A 19,089-nucleotide genomic window follows, 5' to 3' on the forward strand; every position below is an offset into this window, starting at 1 on the left:
GAACTTGGTCTGAGTAGGAGCCGGTACCGGGCTGTGAACCCAATACCTACCAGCCTTATGTCCGATGAGTGTTAGAACTTGCTCTGAGTAGGAGCCGGTACCGGGCTGTGAACCCAATACCTACCAGCCTTATGTCCGATGAGTGTTAGAACTTGCTCTGAGTAGGAGCCGGTACCGGGCTGTGAACCCAATACCTACCAGCCTTATGTCCGATGAGTGTTAGAACTTGCTCTGAGTAGGAGCCGGTACCGGGCTGTGAACCCAATACCTACCAGCCTTATGTCCGATGAGTGTTAGAACTTGCTCTGAGTAGGAGCCGGTACCGGGCTGTGAACCCAATACCTACCAGCCTTATGTCCGATGAGTGTTAGAACTTGCTCTGAGTAGGAGCCGGTACCGGGCTGTGTGAACCCAATACCTACCAGCCTTATGTCCGATGAGTGTTAGAACTTGCTCTGAGTAGGAGCCGGTACCGGGCTGTGAACCCAATACCTACCAGCCTTATGTCCGATGAGTGTTAGAACTTGCTCTGAGTAGGAGCCGGTACCGGGCTGTGAACCCAATACCTACCAGCCTTATGTCCGATGAGTGTTAGAACTTGCTCTGAGTAGGAGCCGGTACCGGGCTGTGAACCCAATACCTACCAGCCTTATGTCCGATGAGTGTTAGAACTTGCTCTGAGTAGGAGCCGGTACCGGGCTGTGAACCCAATACCTACCAGCCTTATGTCCGATGAGTGTTAGAACTTGCTCTGAGTAGGAGCCGGTACTGGGCTGCGAACCCTGTACCTACCAGCCTTATGTCCGATGGCTTAACTACGACACCACCGAGGCCGGTTTATCCCTACATTACATCTCTGTATTGTATACAGGCATAGCTAATCTAATCGGTGAATTAAAGTTGGTCTCAAATACAGTGTGTTCCATTATTTCTTTCCATCAGTATATATCCAATTAAGAGTGATCCTAATCTTCAAGAGTAGGATGCTGTTTGAGAACAGTAGGCTGCTGAATGTACTGAACACTATATTAAATATAGTAGGCATTTCATTTCATTTCAACTTATTTTTGTGCTTATATCCAATTAAGGTTCAAGCATGCTGTCCTGGGCACACACCTCAGCTATCTGGGCTGTCTATCCAGGACAGTGGGTTAGTGGTTAGTGAGAGAGGAGGAGGTGTAGTGGTCTTACACCTACCCACTGAGTCATTAAAACTCACTCTGGGTTGAAGCAGATACAGGGCTGCGAACCCTGTACCTACCAGCCATATGTCCGATGGCTTAACCACGACACCACCGAGGCCGGTAATATAGTAGGCATGAAAAATCACAGCCTGCCACCTTTTAATGAACACTCTACTCTGCCTTTTAAGGGTTTAAGCCATTTAAATTCAGTCTGTATTGAGAGCTGGTACTGCTTAATGATCAGATCAGATCAAACATGTTTTTTATACCCATATCCATTCAATGTTCAGGAATGTCTACCCTGGGTCCAGTATCTGGTATGACCAGTGGATGATTCCAAGGCAAAATCATAAGGTTTAATGTGCACATTCAGAGCAAGCTGTTTTAGTGCACGCCTGTTGTGGGCACAGGTGTCGGCCTCAGCCAGCTCGTTCATCCAGGACACGAAGGGAAGGGAACTCTATTTACGTCCCCATATCCAATGAAGGTTCAGGCATCGCCAGTGACCAGTTCTGGGACAGTAGGGTCAGGACAGGAAGGAAGGAACTCTATTTACGTGTCCATATCCAATAAAGGTTCAGGCATGCCTACCACGGATCCAGCCTCTGACATAGCCAGTGGGTAGTTCCGGGGCAGGGTCAGGACAGCCATGATGAAAACCCAGATGAACTTTATATACCTGCCTTAAAACCGATTGCTTAACCACTATGCAATCAAGGCTAGTACCTTAATTTGAAATGGGAAGTCCATTGCTGATAATCTGTTACTAAAATTGTTGCACAGGGGTTAGTTGGACTCTTTTGCAAAGGAGATTGTACTTTCTAGTTGTCTTCCTTGGACCCGCTCAGCGGCTTCTGTAACCCCTTGAATAATGGCATTATACACTCCAGTTGAAAAATTTAATCAAATCGCCTGATATTGACCAGTTTCTCTGTTTTCCTGTCTGAAGTCTGTCTGTGGTGAAATCCCATTAAACAAAAGAGATTGTCACAGAAAGTATTTATTAGGATCTCATTAGTACTTCATCACTTGGCCAGAGTTGATTGTAAACACACGACTTCAGGATAATAGCCAACTGTAATCCACAACAATATATCCAGCAAATAGATTTCCAGTGTTATATGTTTTATATGGAGCACCGATTCCGATGCGTACACAGATGTAGACGGAATGTGCGGGGTAATGATCCATTAGGCCAGATGATGTTCTAAGTAACCACCATCTTGTCCTGACAGGTTTTCTGACAGAAAAATCAATCCCTCTAGTATTTGAGAGAATTGGTTTGTTTTCCACTATTTGTGTGTTGGCTGTAGTTCAGTGCTGCTGGCCTGCTGTCAGAAATATCTTGGTTCTCGAGAGGCTTTGTAATGTCATCTGATGTTCTCATACATCTCTTGTCGAACTGTTAACACATTACCGGATGTCTGATAATATATATATGCAAACCCAAGGTGGTTAATAATAATAGCATAATGCTAAGATGTGATTTCTCAACTTTTTGTCTGATATTAGATTTTTTAAATACAGTAATTTTCATAAAGATTGGAATTTATCTGAAATTATGAAAAATTATAATTATTTAAGAATGACATAACAAGGTTTAAATTTGGAATTAGTAAATTATCAACAATTTGATCAGAAAATCTGAAGGCAAATTACAGTTTCAATTTACCAAACTGCCAGAATGGTGGTAGATCTAGAAAGGACATGTGATTTGGAATTGGCTTTTTCTTGAATTAATAATGAAATAAATTTGCCACATTTAATATGAATTCATATTTGTTGATGTAATAAATGACAGCTTAAACCTTGGTACATGTATATAGTGTTAAGTTTTATAAACATCATTTCAGTTTAAAAAAGAAAAGGCATATCACATTCCTAATTATGCCATAAGTGAATCTTTTGATAGATGTATTAAAAAATATACTTAATTATTCTTCAACTGACATGCCATGAGCTGTCAGTATTTTAAAAAAAAAGTTATAAAGTAATATAATCTTTTGTCAATTGTTACTCAGTTTTGTTTTCAAACATGCTTACAAGTAATGGTTAAACCAGTAATACATTTTTGAAGCAGTAAAACCAAATTGACCATTTGTTGATTTTAAAATTTGCTCTGTGTGTGGATACATGAAGAAACTATTGAAGGCAACAGTTTGTTGTTGTTCTGAACCTCTGATTAACAACATGCTTTGGACAATCCACACTTGGTGCCAGATGAGGTTCATTCAGTGCACACATGTACACATTTTGCAAACAGTGTATTAATGCACCAGTGGTCAGATTAATACACCAGTGGTCAGTGCTATAAGCATCATTGGACAACCTCCCAGGGTTTGTTTACAAACGTCTGAAGCTGTACCCACTGTTAGGCACACACTGACCAGGGGCTACTTCCAATTAGTAGACTCTGTCAGTACCGAGAAACCTCTTATAAAGACCACTCTACTATAAGATTGATCCCCGTTGGTGGGCCCATTGGGCTATTTCTCATTCCAGCCAAGTCTATAATGACTGATGGCATGGTTTGTGCTGTCCTGTCTGGAATAGTGCATTTAAAAAATCCCTTTCTACTAGTGGACAAATGTAACAGATTTCCTCTCTAAGACTATATATCAGAATTACTAAATGTTTGAAATCCAGTAGCCAATGATTAATAAATCAATGTTTCCTAGTGGTTAAACAAAAAACAAACATTAACCTTTACTGACAAACACTGAGTGCTTTGTAGGTTTGACAGTACATACTGGATGCTGTGTAGTAGCTGCTGGATTGACAGAGCAATTTAGGAGTATATTTTCACATCGTTTACAAACTGTTTATACAGGCAAACTGAAACACAGACCTGTCTTTGCATGTTCCCAATTAAGAATGTTGTAAAAACAATCCAGGCATTTGAAAATCATTTGATAATTAAGCATCCATCAACATCCTGATAGTTTTAAGAGCCTCAAGTACCATCTGAACAGTAGCAGCACTTCACCAGATCCTAAAACTGGAAGTAGAAGTGGTCTCTATCCTAATTACTATCTATAGTGAAATGTTACTTAGTGCGAGAGCTTACACTTGAGGTGTGAGGGGGTCACAGGATCCATTCTCAACAGTTCTCTTGTTAAGGTTTCCCCATAGTAACTGATGTATTGGTGGTAAGTGCAATTTCTGTCTGTGGGAAAATGCATCTAAGATGTTCCTTTGAGGAGACAGGGTGAAATAGCTTATATTATATGTACAGTCATACCTGCTATAGTGGCCACCCGTATTGAGCAACTACCTGTGTTAACATACCAGATGTTTATTATCTCAAATCATCTAATATAGTATGTGTAAACCTAGCAAGCAACATTTTTGTTCTTGGCTTGGATGTCATTTAACATTAATTCATTTAATCAAAATAGACTGTTCAACAATATTGACTTTTTTATTTTACATCTTTCTTTTCATGTAAAAATGTGAATTTTATTACTGTTAAGCTTTTTGAATATAGGAACAAAAATGCATCAAAAGAGATAAAAATCCAACAAATGATGGTCCTCTTTTTTACTTAAATCTTAAAATAAATGGGAGTGCATGTCCCAATTTTCAGTTTGAAGTTTTTCTAATATTTATTTTTCTTTAATAGATATTAATCTGGTGGTGGATGCCATGGTTTGGGTCTTGGTATTAATCATTTGACACATCCGTCTCATGGGTTCATGCTTTCCAATAAGCTGCAGCGGTTGTCAGAAATGCCAAATGTTATAATAAAAAATCATCAATAACTTTGCAGTCTTTTTTTGTCAGTGAGTCACATGCACATATTTCAGCACATCTGACGCCCGGATCGTCTGCTCGCCTGACAAACACGCATTCACGTTTCATTGACCGTTTGGTCTATAATTCTGGTGGTCAATACCAGTGTATTTTATCAGCTTCGCTGCACCATCAATGGTCAAAGGCAATCAGAAACTGGTGTGTTATTCAGCCCATGAGATCCAGATGATGGTTCAATCAATAGCTGCTTTACTAATCAAGCAAAAGAGCTGTCAGATTAGGAATGACATATGTTGAATATTGTAAATGTGTAGCAAAGTGTCATACCGAACATCCAGGCATTAGTTCTTAGACCGACTTGATCCTATCTTCAGACCTGTTGAGGTTTTTTTTGCATTACATCTTTGACCAATAGTTCTTATAGTGACTGGTATATATTAGATCTTGCCTTGAACAAATTGAGTAAAGTGATTAAGTGGGGAGCCAGGCCAGTTAAGAACTTAAGATAAAGTGAAATCCCTCTAAACCGGACCCTCAGTAAACCAGAATTGCCTTAAAACTGGATATTTTTTTACAGTCCCTTTTTAAATATCAGTAAAGTTGAGAATCTTTCTAAACCAGATACTCCTTAAACCAGACTTTTTACTTGGTCCCATGGGTGTCCAGTTTAGAGGGGTTTCATTGTATTGTCATATTTCACATTGATATTTTATTGTTTTGTGGTTCTATTTATTTTATTTAAAAATGACATGCTAAGGGGAGCTAAAAATTACTGACCTTGAACAAGTCTCAGGGGAGTGATAGAGAATGAGAGTGATATCACCTCTTAAATTGCGAGATTGGTATATTAAGGGCATGGTGTATGCTGTCATGCTTGTTAAGAAGTAGGGTGGAATGTAGCCCAGTGGTAAAGCATTCGCTTGATGCGCAGTCGGTCTGGGATCGATCCCTGTCGGTGGGCCCATTGGGCTATTTCTTGTTCCAGCCAGTGCATCACAACTGGTATATCAAAGGCCGTGGTATGTACTACCCTGTCTGTGGGATGGTGCATATAAAAGATCCCTTGCTGCTAATCGAAAAGAGTAGTCCATGAAGTAGCGACAGTGGGTTTTCTCCCTCAATATATGTGTGGTCCTTAACCATATGTTTGACACCATATAACTGTAAATAAAATGTGTTGAGTTCATCGTTAAATAAAACATTTCCTTCCTTCCTGTTAAGAAGTTCACATAAAAAGACCTATTATTACAAATAAAAAGAGTAGGTTATGTGGAGCCAGTAGACTTTTTCCTTAAGTGCTCTTAACAGGATATGCTGAAATGTTATTAAAGAAATAGTCCATCCCTTTTATTTTATTTTATTTTATTTTTTATTTTTTATTTTTTTATTTATTTATTTATTTATATATATATATATATATTTTTTTTTTTAATTTTTGTATTATGTTTTTATTTTTTTATTGTATGTCAAACTATACATTCAAGTCAAATTTTGGATTCAACATTTATTGTATTGGAAACTGAGTTTGACATTTTAAAGATATTTTTTTTATTACAGCATCACTTGTTTAGAATAATTATCAGTTAGAACTTCCGCGGTTGGGATCAATAGTACATCCTCTGGTGGTTATCGATTAACAAAGTGTTACAAACCATTGTGTGAGATCTTTATATTTTTTTTACAACTGAGTGATGTTACCTGTTATACCAGATTACATCTAACAACTGGTCTCATTTACACAGTCCTGGAGAAGAGTTTCCTCATGAGAAATACTTTTCATCATATATTAATTTCAGTAGCAGCATTGAACTGAATAATTTATTAGTCATTTCGCTTTATAAGATATTCATTTCACTTTAGTTTTTTATTAAACATATGAGGAATGGGATCTCGCTCAGTTGGTAGAACCCTCACCTGAGGCTTTTCCTGTTCCAACCAGTACCCCATGACTGGTATATCAAAGGCTGTGGTACATGCTGTCATGTGTTTGTGAAAGTACATAAAAGATATATTGCTGCTAGTGGAAATATGTAGTAGGTTTTTCTCCAAGGTTTTATATAAAAAAGATTACCAAATATTTAACATCTAGGAATTGTTGATTAATAAATCAGTGTGCTCTAGTGGTGTCAGTAAATTAAACAAACTTTAACTTAACTTCAGCAGCTTACAGATATAAGCATTTACTAGTCTTTGGTTAAGATTTGAGAATTCTGGGCTGTGAAATGTTAAATGGGATTGTAAAGCATAGATGATTATCAACGGCTGTATCAGCATTTGTTAGTAGACTTGATGGCACACTGTTGGTATTAAAGTGGGTTTTTTTAAAGAAAAGTCCTGTATTTTTCAGTGTAATACGGGTTAATATGCAGCCATCTCTGTGCAGTTTTCTGATGTCTGGAGTGCCTCTGGCAAACTGACCTTTTTGTAAACTTGTTATGTATATAATCACCTTTGAGTAATGGGTGTAATGTAATAAACTGCTTTCCAACTTCAAATGTTTCTCCCTGCTGCCTATTGTAAGTGCTGGCAAGACTTGGCATCGATAACCTTTGTGTGAGTTAATTAACCCCTTGGGATTCCTGTCTGTTTGCAGTTTAACTACCAGTAGGAAAGGGAAGGGAACTGTATTAACGTGCCCACATCCTTACGGTTCAGGCACGCCCACCATGGATTCGGGTTCTGGCATAGCCAGTTCACGATTCCATGGCGGGGGGGGGGGGGGGGGGGGGGGGGGGGGGGGGGGGGAATACCAGTAGGTATGGTGTTTATTACTAAAAACAGAAAGAAAAGGAATATATGTGTAGTTAACAAAACAATAGCAGAGTTTATTCAGTAGCTTTTAGGTATGAAACATAATTGAAATACTGAGTCTAGATAACATGAGAAAAAGATTTTAAAAACATGTATAAGCGACTCTTAATAGTAAGGAAAGGAAATGTTTATTTAGTGAAATTTCAAAATATGGCTCCTTAGGTTTCAGATGGACTATTACACCAGAGACAAGAACTCTACAATCCAACATTCTGCCCCTTTAATAACAAGGAGTCTTTTGTATATACTTTCCAACAGATGGATAACATTGCCAGTGCTATATTGGCCAGTCAGTTATATGTGTACGAATCAGTGATATCTTGTAACTGCTAAAAAATACCTTTCAGTTATACCATGTAACTGCTGAAAATATTACTTGGTTATACCATGTAAGTACTAAAACTATGACTAAGTTATACCCTTAACTGCTGAAAATATCACTCAGTTATACCGTGTAACTGCTAAAAATACCATTTAGTTACACACTGTAACTGTTGAAAATACTGTTTTCAATAAGTACATTTATTGTAAATCATAAATCTGTATTCCCTTGAATAGCTTTATTCATTATTGTCAACCATCATTACAAATTCTGAGTTCTGGAACTCATTATCATTGCAGTTCTATAATCATTACTAACACTGTAATCCCATGAACCAGTGGTCCTCTACTCACTGTCATACAATTCCTGTCTGATATGCTACTAACACCGTAATCCTTTGAACCAGTGTATTCATTACTGTCGACTTAAAACCCTCTTCACACAGGCTGTACAACTGACCAGTGGCGATATTCATCTCTAGAGTATTGATGAGTACTTCATCCCATTTCTGCAGTGACCACAGACAATAGACAGAGAGGCTGTATGACAGACGACTGTATTAATATATCTAAAATAAGACCAGCGTCCACTACCGCGGGTCAGAAGTCAAAAACACTGGCTCTGTAGGGTTTAGTCACAAGTAAGATGGAATGAGTTGAGAGCCAGGACAGTTGCATATGAATTGTTTGCCATCATGGAACTTGATCTTGCTGCCATCAAAGGACCGTGGAATAGAATGGATAACGGTCGTAACGATTGACACTGATAGTCCTTGTGTCACTGCCCGTCATGTTTGACCATGTTCAGTTTTCAATGACTCGGCGATGATCCAAGGCAAAATTAAGCTTGCATGTTATCATAAAATGAAATTGCTTTCACTGACACTGAGCTAAATCGAAAGTACTTCCTGTCACATCTGACTGTATCAAGAGTGCTATGTATGACAAGATGTCAATAACAGATTTCCCATTTGAGGTCATGGGGAGGTAACTCTTAACAGATTTGTTGCTGTTCTCCACAAAAAAGTAAAGAAAATAAATATAGCTGTTTGAAGAAGGATTTTATTTGCAGAATGCAAAGCTCACTGATTTGTGTAAACACATGTGGATGGATTTTGGATGCCATTAGTATTTAAATTAACCTCAACATTCAGCTCTGTTCTTTAAAAAAATTACAAAAAATCCATTGCAAATAAAAAGAAACTTACTTTCTTCTCTCACACACAGATATGCTCAATTTGTTAGAAAGCTTTTTATTATCTACAATTAAATAATAATTACTTAGTATTTAGCAAACCGTGAAGTATATGTAAGTTTGTGTGTGTTTGTGTGTGTGTATGTGCGTGTGCGTGTGCGTGTGCGTGTGTGTGAGTGAAATTAGTGAATTAAAAAACCATAACAAAACAAATTGCAACATGTAACACACACGTTATATGATCCCATTTGGTAAAACTGTTGAATTCCTCTATTTGGTTTTGGTGTGGGGTTTTTTTTTTATATATATATATTTCATGATTTACACTTAAATAGATATATGTACTCAGGGTTAGCTCTGGGTGTGAAGAAACTTTCGCCAAATTATATCTTAAACTTAAAAAAATAACAGAAATCCAGTTATTTTCTATCAAAATATTAATTATTACCTGAAATTATTTTGCCAAAGTGGAATAAAATTCACCAATTGTTTTTTAAATTCGCAATTGGCGAATTTGGCAAGTGCCAGAGCTAGCTCTGGTAGTGTTAAGAGTTTTAATAATCTACATGTATATGCACCTGCAACCAAATGGATCTGTGAATGTAATCAAGGTTATTAGCATCAAGATATATTTCGAGAAAAAATACCCCTTAGTTTTATACAACCATTGCAATTGCCCACGGCAGTCAGTAACGCCATAGAGATTGCAGTGGAGTTTTTAATTCTATATGGCTCTTTTTTTTTTTTGCTGTGAACTATATATGTTTTTTTGTTTTTTTCACATCATGCTTTTTGCTGTAGACATTTTCTTAATAACAAAGGTTGTAGACGACTATATTTCAGTCACTATTAGCATTGTAATATACAAAGATGTAATGTGAGATTGAATGTCAGTAACATGGTGAACTTTATGACACTATGGATGAAAGTTTTGGTTGCAGTCATTCTTTCTATTAGTGTCAGTCATTTATTTTGTGTATTGTTTATTGTGTATATTTCAAAGTTTGTTTTATTTAACGATGCCGCTAGAGCACATTGATTTTTTATCTTATCATCGGCTATTGGACGTCAAACATATGGTCATTCTGACACTGTTTTTTAGAGGAAACCCACTGTCGCCACATAGGCTACTCTTTTTATGACAGGCAGCAAGGGATCTTTTATTTGCGCTTCCCACAGGCAGGATAGCACAAACCATGGCCTTTGTTGAACCAGTTATGGATCACTGGTCGGTGCAAGTGGTTTACACCTACCCATTGAGCCTTTGCGGAGCACTCACTCAGGGTTTGGAGTCGGTATCTGGATTAAAAATCCCATGCCTCGACTGGGATCCGAACCCAGTACCTACCAGCCTGTAGACCGATGGCCTGCCACGACGCCACCGAGGCCGGTCCGTGTATATTTCAGGACAGTTGTAGAACTGACTGTGGACCTATGTTTATTGTGTGTATTTCAGGGCAACTGCGTGGAGTTTGAGACGACCATAGACTTACTGTTATATTGCGTATTTCAGGGCAACTGTGTGGAGTTTGAGACAACCATAGACTTACTGTTTATATTGTGTATTTCAGGGCAACTGTGTGGAGTTTGAGACGACGGTGGCAGCCCAGTGTGATGCCCTCATTGAGACGATCAAGCAGCGCAAGCAGGAGCTTCTCGAGAGTGTCAAGACCGAGAAGGAGAACAAGATCTGTGTCCTGAAGGAGCAAGTGTCCGACTGCACCAGTCTCCTACAGCGAACCACAGGTCTCCTACAGTTCTGTATAGAAGTCTTGAAGGAGAGCAACCCCACATCATATCTACAGGTTAGAATAGATCCAGTGGTTTATAATAGTGTTATTATATATGTTGTTACCGGCCTCGGTGGCGTCGTGGCAGGCCATCGGTCTACAGGCTGGTAGGTACTGGGTTCGGATCCCAGTCGAGGCATGGGATTTTTAATCGAGATACCGACTCCAAACCCTGAGTGAGTGCTCCGCAAGGCTCAATGGGTAGGTGTAAACCACTTGCACCGACCAGTGATCCATAACTGGTTCAACAAAGGCCATGGTTTGTGCTATTCTGCCTGTGGGAAGCGCAAATAAAAGATCCCTTGCTGCCTGTCGTAAGAAGAGTAGCCTATGTGGCGACAGCGGGTTTCCTCTAAAAACAGTGTCAGAATGACCATATGTTTGACGTCCAATAGCCGATGATAAGATAAAAAAATCAATGTGCTCTAGCGGCGTCGTTAAATAAAACAAACTTTACTTTTATATATGTCATGTCACCTCACTCCAAGGTCAAAAGTCGAAACCAGGATTGTGGTAATTGTTTTTGAGAAACTGTTCCTGGATATTTTTAATCATACTATCATCAGAGTGAACTTGTGTCACTAGACTATTTGCCCCCGAAAATATGCATGAGTACTTTTGGGGTCACAAGTTCTAAAGTTGAGGTAAAAAATTCACTGTCCTGAGTATTTTTCTAAAAATTGCTAGGTAGAACTCACTTACAACCAGAGGCATGCTGATTGGTAATTGTTTAAATATCATGCCCAAAATGACTGAAAACAGACATTTGTTTAATGCAATTTTATCCATCTCATTTTAACTATAGTCATAGACACTCTTTGAGTTAAAAACAAATAATCCTGCACCTCAGTGTGAAAAGTGCCAGTCTACTCTATTCATTCATTCATTCATTCATTCATTCATTCATTCATTCATTCATTCATTCATTCATTCATTCATCCATTCATCCATCCATGGTATTAATTCCAGATATGCATATATAAATTATTGTGTTAGGATTAACTACGGTAACATACAATAAGATGATATCTGTACTCGGTTTTAAATATTATACTCTGAGGACCTGCATGAATGAATCTAATACCAGATTTTACGAGTTTTTAACTATTTATTTATGGACATGTATCTGGTCTGTGGTTTCTGATGAATAGATACCAACTCAGGGACTGTATTGTCACAAGAGTTCATCATGTATAAACAAGATTGCTTTCTTTTTCTTATCTCGGTGATCAAGTCTTGCGTGAATGTGTATCCGAGTTTTTAACTCTTTTCTCATTCAGCATGTGGTCTCAGGTCACAGTTTCATCTTTGATGGGAGATTTGTCAAGGGTGTGCTTGAGTGATGTCCCCAGGGAGTACACAACAATTGGCTGAACCTTTTTTTTTGGAGGTGGTTTATTCAAAACTAGGGTGCAATAAAACTTAACTTGAGGTTATGCTTGCTGGGAAAACATATTTGCATTTTCCCACGAGATTCTGTCTCCATTTATTCAACACTTGAATTTCATTGCCGTATTCCGCATACTCTTTCTTACTTAGTCTTGCGTATTGATTTCTTGTCAGAAGAGGTTTTTCTAATGTTCCCAAACACTGTGTATCACAGTCAATAGATTTCCGGTTGCTATACACTGACTGGTGTCAGCCACTTTTCAAAAGGAAATAATAAAATAATAACATTTTTTGAGAATTATGGTAAATATATGCATGCACGAATTCAGTTTTATTGTCAGTGCAATAATTCAAAAGATATAATACTCAACAGTATGAGATGTTAAGATTTACTGAGTAAAATCAATACATGCTGGATGACATTCAGTCAATGCATGGGATTAAGAAAAAGGAAAAAAAAATCTTTTAACCTTGGCCTTTGTTGAAATGTTACCAGTTATTATAATTTTTCTGTTCATTCTTTCAGTCTTGTTCTTTAGATCATAGAAAATAATTAATGTTTTTTTTAAATCTCCATCACTTGTTGGGAAGTGGTTTCCAAGAGAACAAAGGATTCAGTTGTCATGCTATTGGTGTTAAAGTTAAAGCACAATCAAACAGGGGGGGGGGGGGGGGGGGGGGGGGGCAGTGATAAAAGACACACATTGTTAGAAGTGGTCATCTGTCACTTGACCTGTGGGTTATAGTTATTCACAAATCAATGACCACTTATTGTTGTTTGCTCAGTCTATCGTCTGCTTCTTTGAAACATGGCGGTCGCCTGGCACATGCACGGACCGATTAACTTTAGCCAGATTCAAACGGCTGAATTAATTAAAACTGGGACTTGTGGGAAATGCCTCTTGTGTTGTTATAAATCAATGCTCATTAATTTTTATTGATTATAAATATGAGTGAAATTCATGCTGACTTTTTGTAATGAAAATAAAGTATAAAATAAAATGAGTGAATATATTATGAGCTCTTATTTCAAGTAACAGATTTCATTTCACTGTTCAACTGTTGGGTGTACTTTTTTATGTTGACATCTGCATACAACTTTCAATATAATAATAAACAGGCATGTAGCATATGCAGGACTATGTCTGGCTATCTCTGGCACTCACCAAATTCACCAATTGCAAATTTTAAACACAACTGGCAAATTTTATTTTGATTTGACCAACAAATGTCATGTGATGATTGATATTTTGGTGAAAATAATGGTGGCTTTCTCAAACTTTTTGAGTTTAATAATAATTTGATGCAACTTTCTGCACACCCATAGCTAGCCCTGGTATGACTTGTATTTAAGAGTCAAATGTTGCCAGCAGAGCACAATGTTAACCTGAATCATGAAATCCCAGGTAACTGATAAATATTTACTGGGTTATTATTAAATGTTGTGGTATGTGCTGTTCTGTTTGTATGTTAATGCAAGTTATAAAATATATCTTGCTTGTATCTGATAGGAGTAGTCTGTGAGGCTGCAGTGGGTTTTATCTATCACTTTCCAGAGTAAGTGTCAAAATAATCATATTATGTTAGATACCAATTACCCATAAGATAAAATGTGCTGAATTGTCAAACATATATTAATTTCCTACACCTACCTGGTAATAACTACTTGTCAAATGAACAGTAAAAGTTAAAAGTTTGTTTTGTTTAACTGGAGCACATTGATTAATTAATCATCGGCTATTGGATGTCAATCATCTGGTAATTCTGACTTGTAGTCATCAGAGGAAACCCTAGATTTGTCCTAATGCAACAGGAGATATTTTATATGCACTTTACCACAGACAGGAAAGCATATACCACAGCCTTTGACTAGTTGTGTTGCACTGGTTGGAATGAGAAAAAACACAATCAGTTGAATTGATCCACTGAGGAGGTTCGATCCTGCAATGCAGGCACCTCAGGCGAGCACTCAACTGACTGAGCTAAATAAATGAAGAGTAAATCTTAAGCAAAATATTCTTTATTTTCCTTCCTGTACTAGTAAGTGCAAAACGATAAATAACTAGTCAAATGCATGTAATTCCACAAATTGCTATCCATCTCTCATTTTGGGATATTTGCCACCAAACTGAAAGCTATTCTGATCATACAGCTATTTCCAGACGGAAACTTGGGCAGTCCTAATCTAGTTAGCTTTATCGTGTTGTTAGCACAAAACTGATAAGCACATCAACATTTATTCCCGTAAATCAACAATACGAATAAACAAATTAGAGGAGATCGCTGGGTCATATTATATCTGCCACACATAGGGTTAACCAGTTGGTGTATGTCTGGTAGCAACTACCGTATGACATTACGGCAAATTGGTTCATTTTATATTTGATACTGGATATCATGGTGGGGTTGCCCTGTGATACAGGCTATCTTAGTGGGGTGGCTTTTTGACTTGTCCACAGATACAAGAGTATTTTCCAGCTGTGAAATGGCATTTGCTATCATTCTACATGCTTTATGTTTGTGTGAAATATGAATGTTTTTTTCAATGTGCTAATTATCACAGTAAGACATTGGTAGTTTCCTAGTAGACATGGACATTATAACAGATATAATGGCTTTTAGCTGTGGGGTAGCTGTTATGAAGCAGGTTTGATGATTTGTATATTGTTGTGTCAATTTAGAAATTTCATATTGGATTTTGATCATTTAGGAACACTTTATTTCTTTATGGTATAGAATCATGAATTTTTAAAGAACTTATAACAGTAAATTTATACCAAAGAATCCAAAGTTTTATTTTTAGTGAAAAGAAAATACAACTTGTAATTAGTATTTTTAATCACTTATGTCATTTCTTTTAATTTTTATGCACCCAACAAACTTTTGCTGCAATCTAGTAATAATGAGTAGGAATGAAAGGTAACATGTTACTGGTTAAAAAACTGACAAATAATTATATTCAGTGAAAATCAATTTTTAAAAACATTTTAATTTACAATACAATAGTTTTGATTTAAAAACACACACCATAATTATAATAACTATATAACTATTTTTAGCAAAAATCTTTCAAATAGTTAATCAATTTTTTATTTTAGAAAAAACCCTCTACATTGCATGACGTTGCCTACCACCAACAGTAGTATAATTGTTTGAAATTGATATTTCTTTGTTAAATCTGACAATGTTGGACACCATAGAGTTTTACGGGCAGTGTTATTGGCAGGTCTTATGTCAGGACAATAGTTTCCTTTTCATTCTGGCAGCATTTGCTGCTTTTCTACACAAACCAATAGCATGTTGACACAACATAAACTTGGGTCACAGAAGGTGGACTTTACAAAAAACATCCATCAAGCCATGTTAGATTATAATTGTTAACTTTGCTATACCACAACTTTTCATAACATAAACCTATGTTTGGTTTGTTGGATATACAACCTTTTCTTGTACAGCTAGTCCATCAGAATTGAGAATTATTATTACTACTTTGTAGAGAATTTGTATCCTGACTTTAATATGAACTGTTCTTGACAACCCTATCATAACTTTATATCTAAGCAGTATGGCTTTTCAATTTGCAGTTGGTATTACTGGTAATATAGTTTTATACTGTAATTTATTTTTTATACTCGCCAAACAAAATGATACTGCTTACGTTTTGCTCTAATTATCTAACCCCTACCAGTCCCAACAGAGGGGACAATATGCTTCATCTCTGTTTGTCTGTCTGTCTGTCTGTCTGTTGGTCTGTCGGTCTGTCTGTCTGTCCATCTGTCTGTCTCACATATAGTTTTCTGGACTTTTTTTTCGCAATGCCTCAAGATATTGAGCTGAAGTTTTGTGTATAGCTCTATCGTGTACTCTGGGATAGGATTTATCTCAGTCTGTTGAGTGCTCGCTTTAGGTGCTTGCTTCACAGAATCGAACCACCTCAGTTTTTTTCTTGTTCCAACCAGTGCATCACAACTGGACAGAGGCCGTGACATGTGCTTTCCTTCTGTGGGAAAGTGCATATAAAAGATTCCTGGCTGCATTAGGTAAAATGTAGCTGGTTTCCTCTGTTAACTACAAGTCATAATTACCACATGTTTGACATCCAATAGCTGATGATTAATTAATCAATGTGTTCTAGTGGTGTTCTAACATGTACTGTTACAGATCAAGTTTGACTTTCATAGCAGTTTGCCCCTTGACTCTTGAATTTAAGACTGGCCTTGGTAGTGTCATGGTTAGGCCATCGGTCTACAGGCTGGTAAGTACTGGGTTCGGATCCCAGTCGAGGCATGGGTTTTTTAATCCAGATACCGACTCCAAACCCTGAGTGAGTGCTCCGCAAGGCTCAATGGGTAGGTGTAAACTACTTGCACCAACCAGTGATCCATAACTGGTTCAACAAAGGCCATGGTTTGTGCTATCCTGCCTGTGGGAAGTGCAAATAACAGATCCCTTGCTGCTAATTGGAAAGAGTAGCCCATGTAGTGGCGACAGCGGTTTTCCTCTCAAAATCTATGTGGTCCTCAACCATATGTCTGACGCCATATAACCGTAAATAAAATGCGATGAGTACGTCGTTAAATAAAACATTTCTTTCTTGAATTTAAGAGATACGAAAATGTGTTGGGCCCTACAGGGAATGTGTAAATGCTTTAGTAGCTAGTACTCTCAGAATTCTTATTTCTCTTATTTTTGTTTTGAACAATTCGTCATGCACAAGTACTAAATGCCATTACACTACAAAACAAAAATATTTACCTTTTTTTATTATCACATTACACTGTACACCACAGTACCTCAGATACAATTATACAGTGAGCAAAAACATTTATCTGCAATGTTTTATCACTAATATTTGTACCATCCATCTTGTTAATGTTCAGAAAACTCTTATACTGTTGATGTTGTTGTACTAATCTGATGAGACAAATGCGATCAGATCAGCCTTCGGTCCATCTTGGGACTGGTGTGCAGAAATACACTAACAAAAATAGTCCATTTTGACATGCTTGGAGAACACGGAAGCTGGGGAAGCAAAAATGATGTTTGATAAAAACGTAATGAGGCTGATTAGTGGAGGAATGGTCTTGTGCGTTTCATCAAGGGACGTGATAACATCAGGTGAGCATGTTTTGCCTTTCTGCTTTGCTGGCAATTCAACCAACAAATGAATACCAGGGTTTAAGATCCTTGATAAGGTATTTGCGTTAGAGTGTAAAAAACCATATTTTTTCTTAGGGTTGTTCCAGAAAAAATACAAGGTGGTTTAAGATTGACAGAAATAAGACCAGTGGGATTTCTTTTAATGCAGATAGTTTCATGTATGTGGTTTGATTTTATTATCTCGGTCTATGTTTTGTCTCTGCTTTCTCTAACACTACTGGTATATTAACATGTTGTGGTATGTCCTGTTGGTTATGAAGTGCATAACCCATGCACCTTTTTGCTACCTAATCCATGAATTATTTTGTTGTCCAACCCTATTGATATATTGAAGGATGTTGTATGTGCTGTCATGTTTGTGAGAAAGTATATAATATGAATGTTTTTTTATGCTAATCCTAAGGAGTATCCTATGTGTTAGTGAAAGGTTTCTGCTCTTATTCTATAAACTTAGTGTCATAATCATCATGTGAGATACCTAGATACTTCTGACTGAAAACTGTGTACTGAGTTGTTAATAATGAAGCATAGCCAGGATTTTATACTGGGACATCCACTTTTGAGGGGATACCAGTGTACAGATATATGCCTTTGCTTTTCCAAGCCTCTGTGGAACTGCCCTGATGCCAAGGATGTAGTTCCAATAAGAACGGTTATCTTGTTGCTTGACCATGTGTATCAGACTATCACCACACTGTTTGCTTATCGGAGATTGAGAGGTGATCATAGATTATGCAATCTGGCCATCACACTTTACATCAATCATCTTTACAAAAAGTGATATATCCTGTAATTTCACATCTCATTGCAACTTGTACATAAGTAGGTATAGATGTATCTTCCATGAATCCTGTTTTAAGCCGTTTTTGATGTGATAATGTTTGTGTTTGTATGTAATAATATGTGTGTTTGTATGTGATAATATGTGTGTTTGTATCCTTGAGTGCATGCATGTTTATTTGTCTTTTGTCGCCTTATGTAAAATATGTTTTTCTTCTATCATGATCTCTATGAGTTTTAAATTAAGATTTATTGAAAGAAAACCACATGTTGGAATGTTTCCAAAATGTAAGCCGCTTTTATCGTTAATGTATCATTAAATATATAACAAGCTTAAAATTATTCAAATTCCTTCTAACAGAAAACAGATTTGCTCACATACTAATTATCCAAGTTGTTTCTTTTTCATTTGGTTAATATTTTTAATGAAGTGACAAAAATAACTCCAGACACTAATTATTATCGTTATTCTAGACATAAATGTTTTTTTTTATAGCATTCATTTAGTAAAATTGTTAATTTTAATTTTCTTTTTTCAAACTTTGGGGTTTTTTTTAAAAAGAGAAAAAGATGCAAAGTAGGTGTAGAAAAAATGGCCATACTTTTTAACCCTTCTTTGTATCCTTTACAAGTCACTCCCTTGTCAGTTTTAAGGATCTTTTAATGACCAATAGTCTCAATTTATTCCTTTTCAGTTGTTTTAATG

The 19,089-nt window shown here is 37.0% G+C and overlaps 1 protein-coding gene across 2 annotated transcripts in view; it reads left to right on the forward strand.

Moving 5' to 3' along the window:
* Positions 1 to 19,089, forward strand: part of LOC121371299 (E3 ubiquitin-protein ligase TRIM9-like) — a 122,099-nt gene that overhangs the window by 37,883 nt on the left and 65,127 nt on the right. For both annotated transcript variants that reach the window (XM_041497101.1, XM_041497102.1), the window contains exon 3: positions 10,836 to 11,069. In XM_041497101.1, the coding sequence (XP_041353035.1) occupies positions 10,836 to 11,069 (234 nt within the window). The remainder of the gene's footprint in view (positions 1 to 10,835; positions 11,070 to 19,089) is intronic.

Source organism: Gigantopelta aegis, chromosome 4, assembly GCF_016097555.1.
Source record: "Gigantopelta aegis isolate Gae_Host chromosome 4, Gae_host_genome, whole genome shotgun sequence".
Lineage (NCBI taxonomy): Eukaryota > Metazoa > Mollusca > Gastropoda > Neomphalida > Peltospiridae > Gigantopelta > Gigantopelta aegis.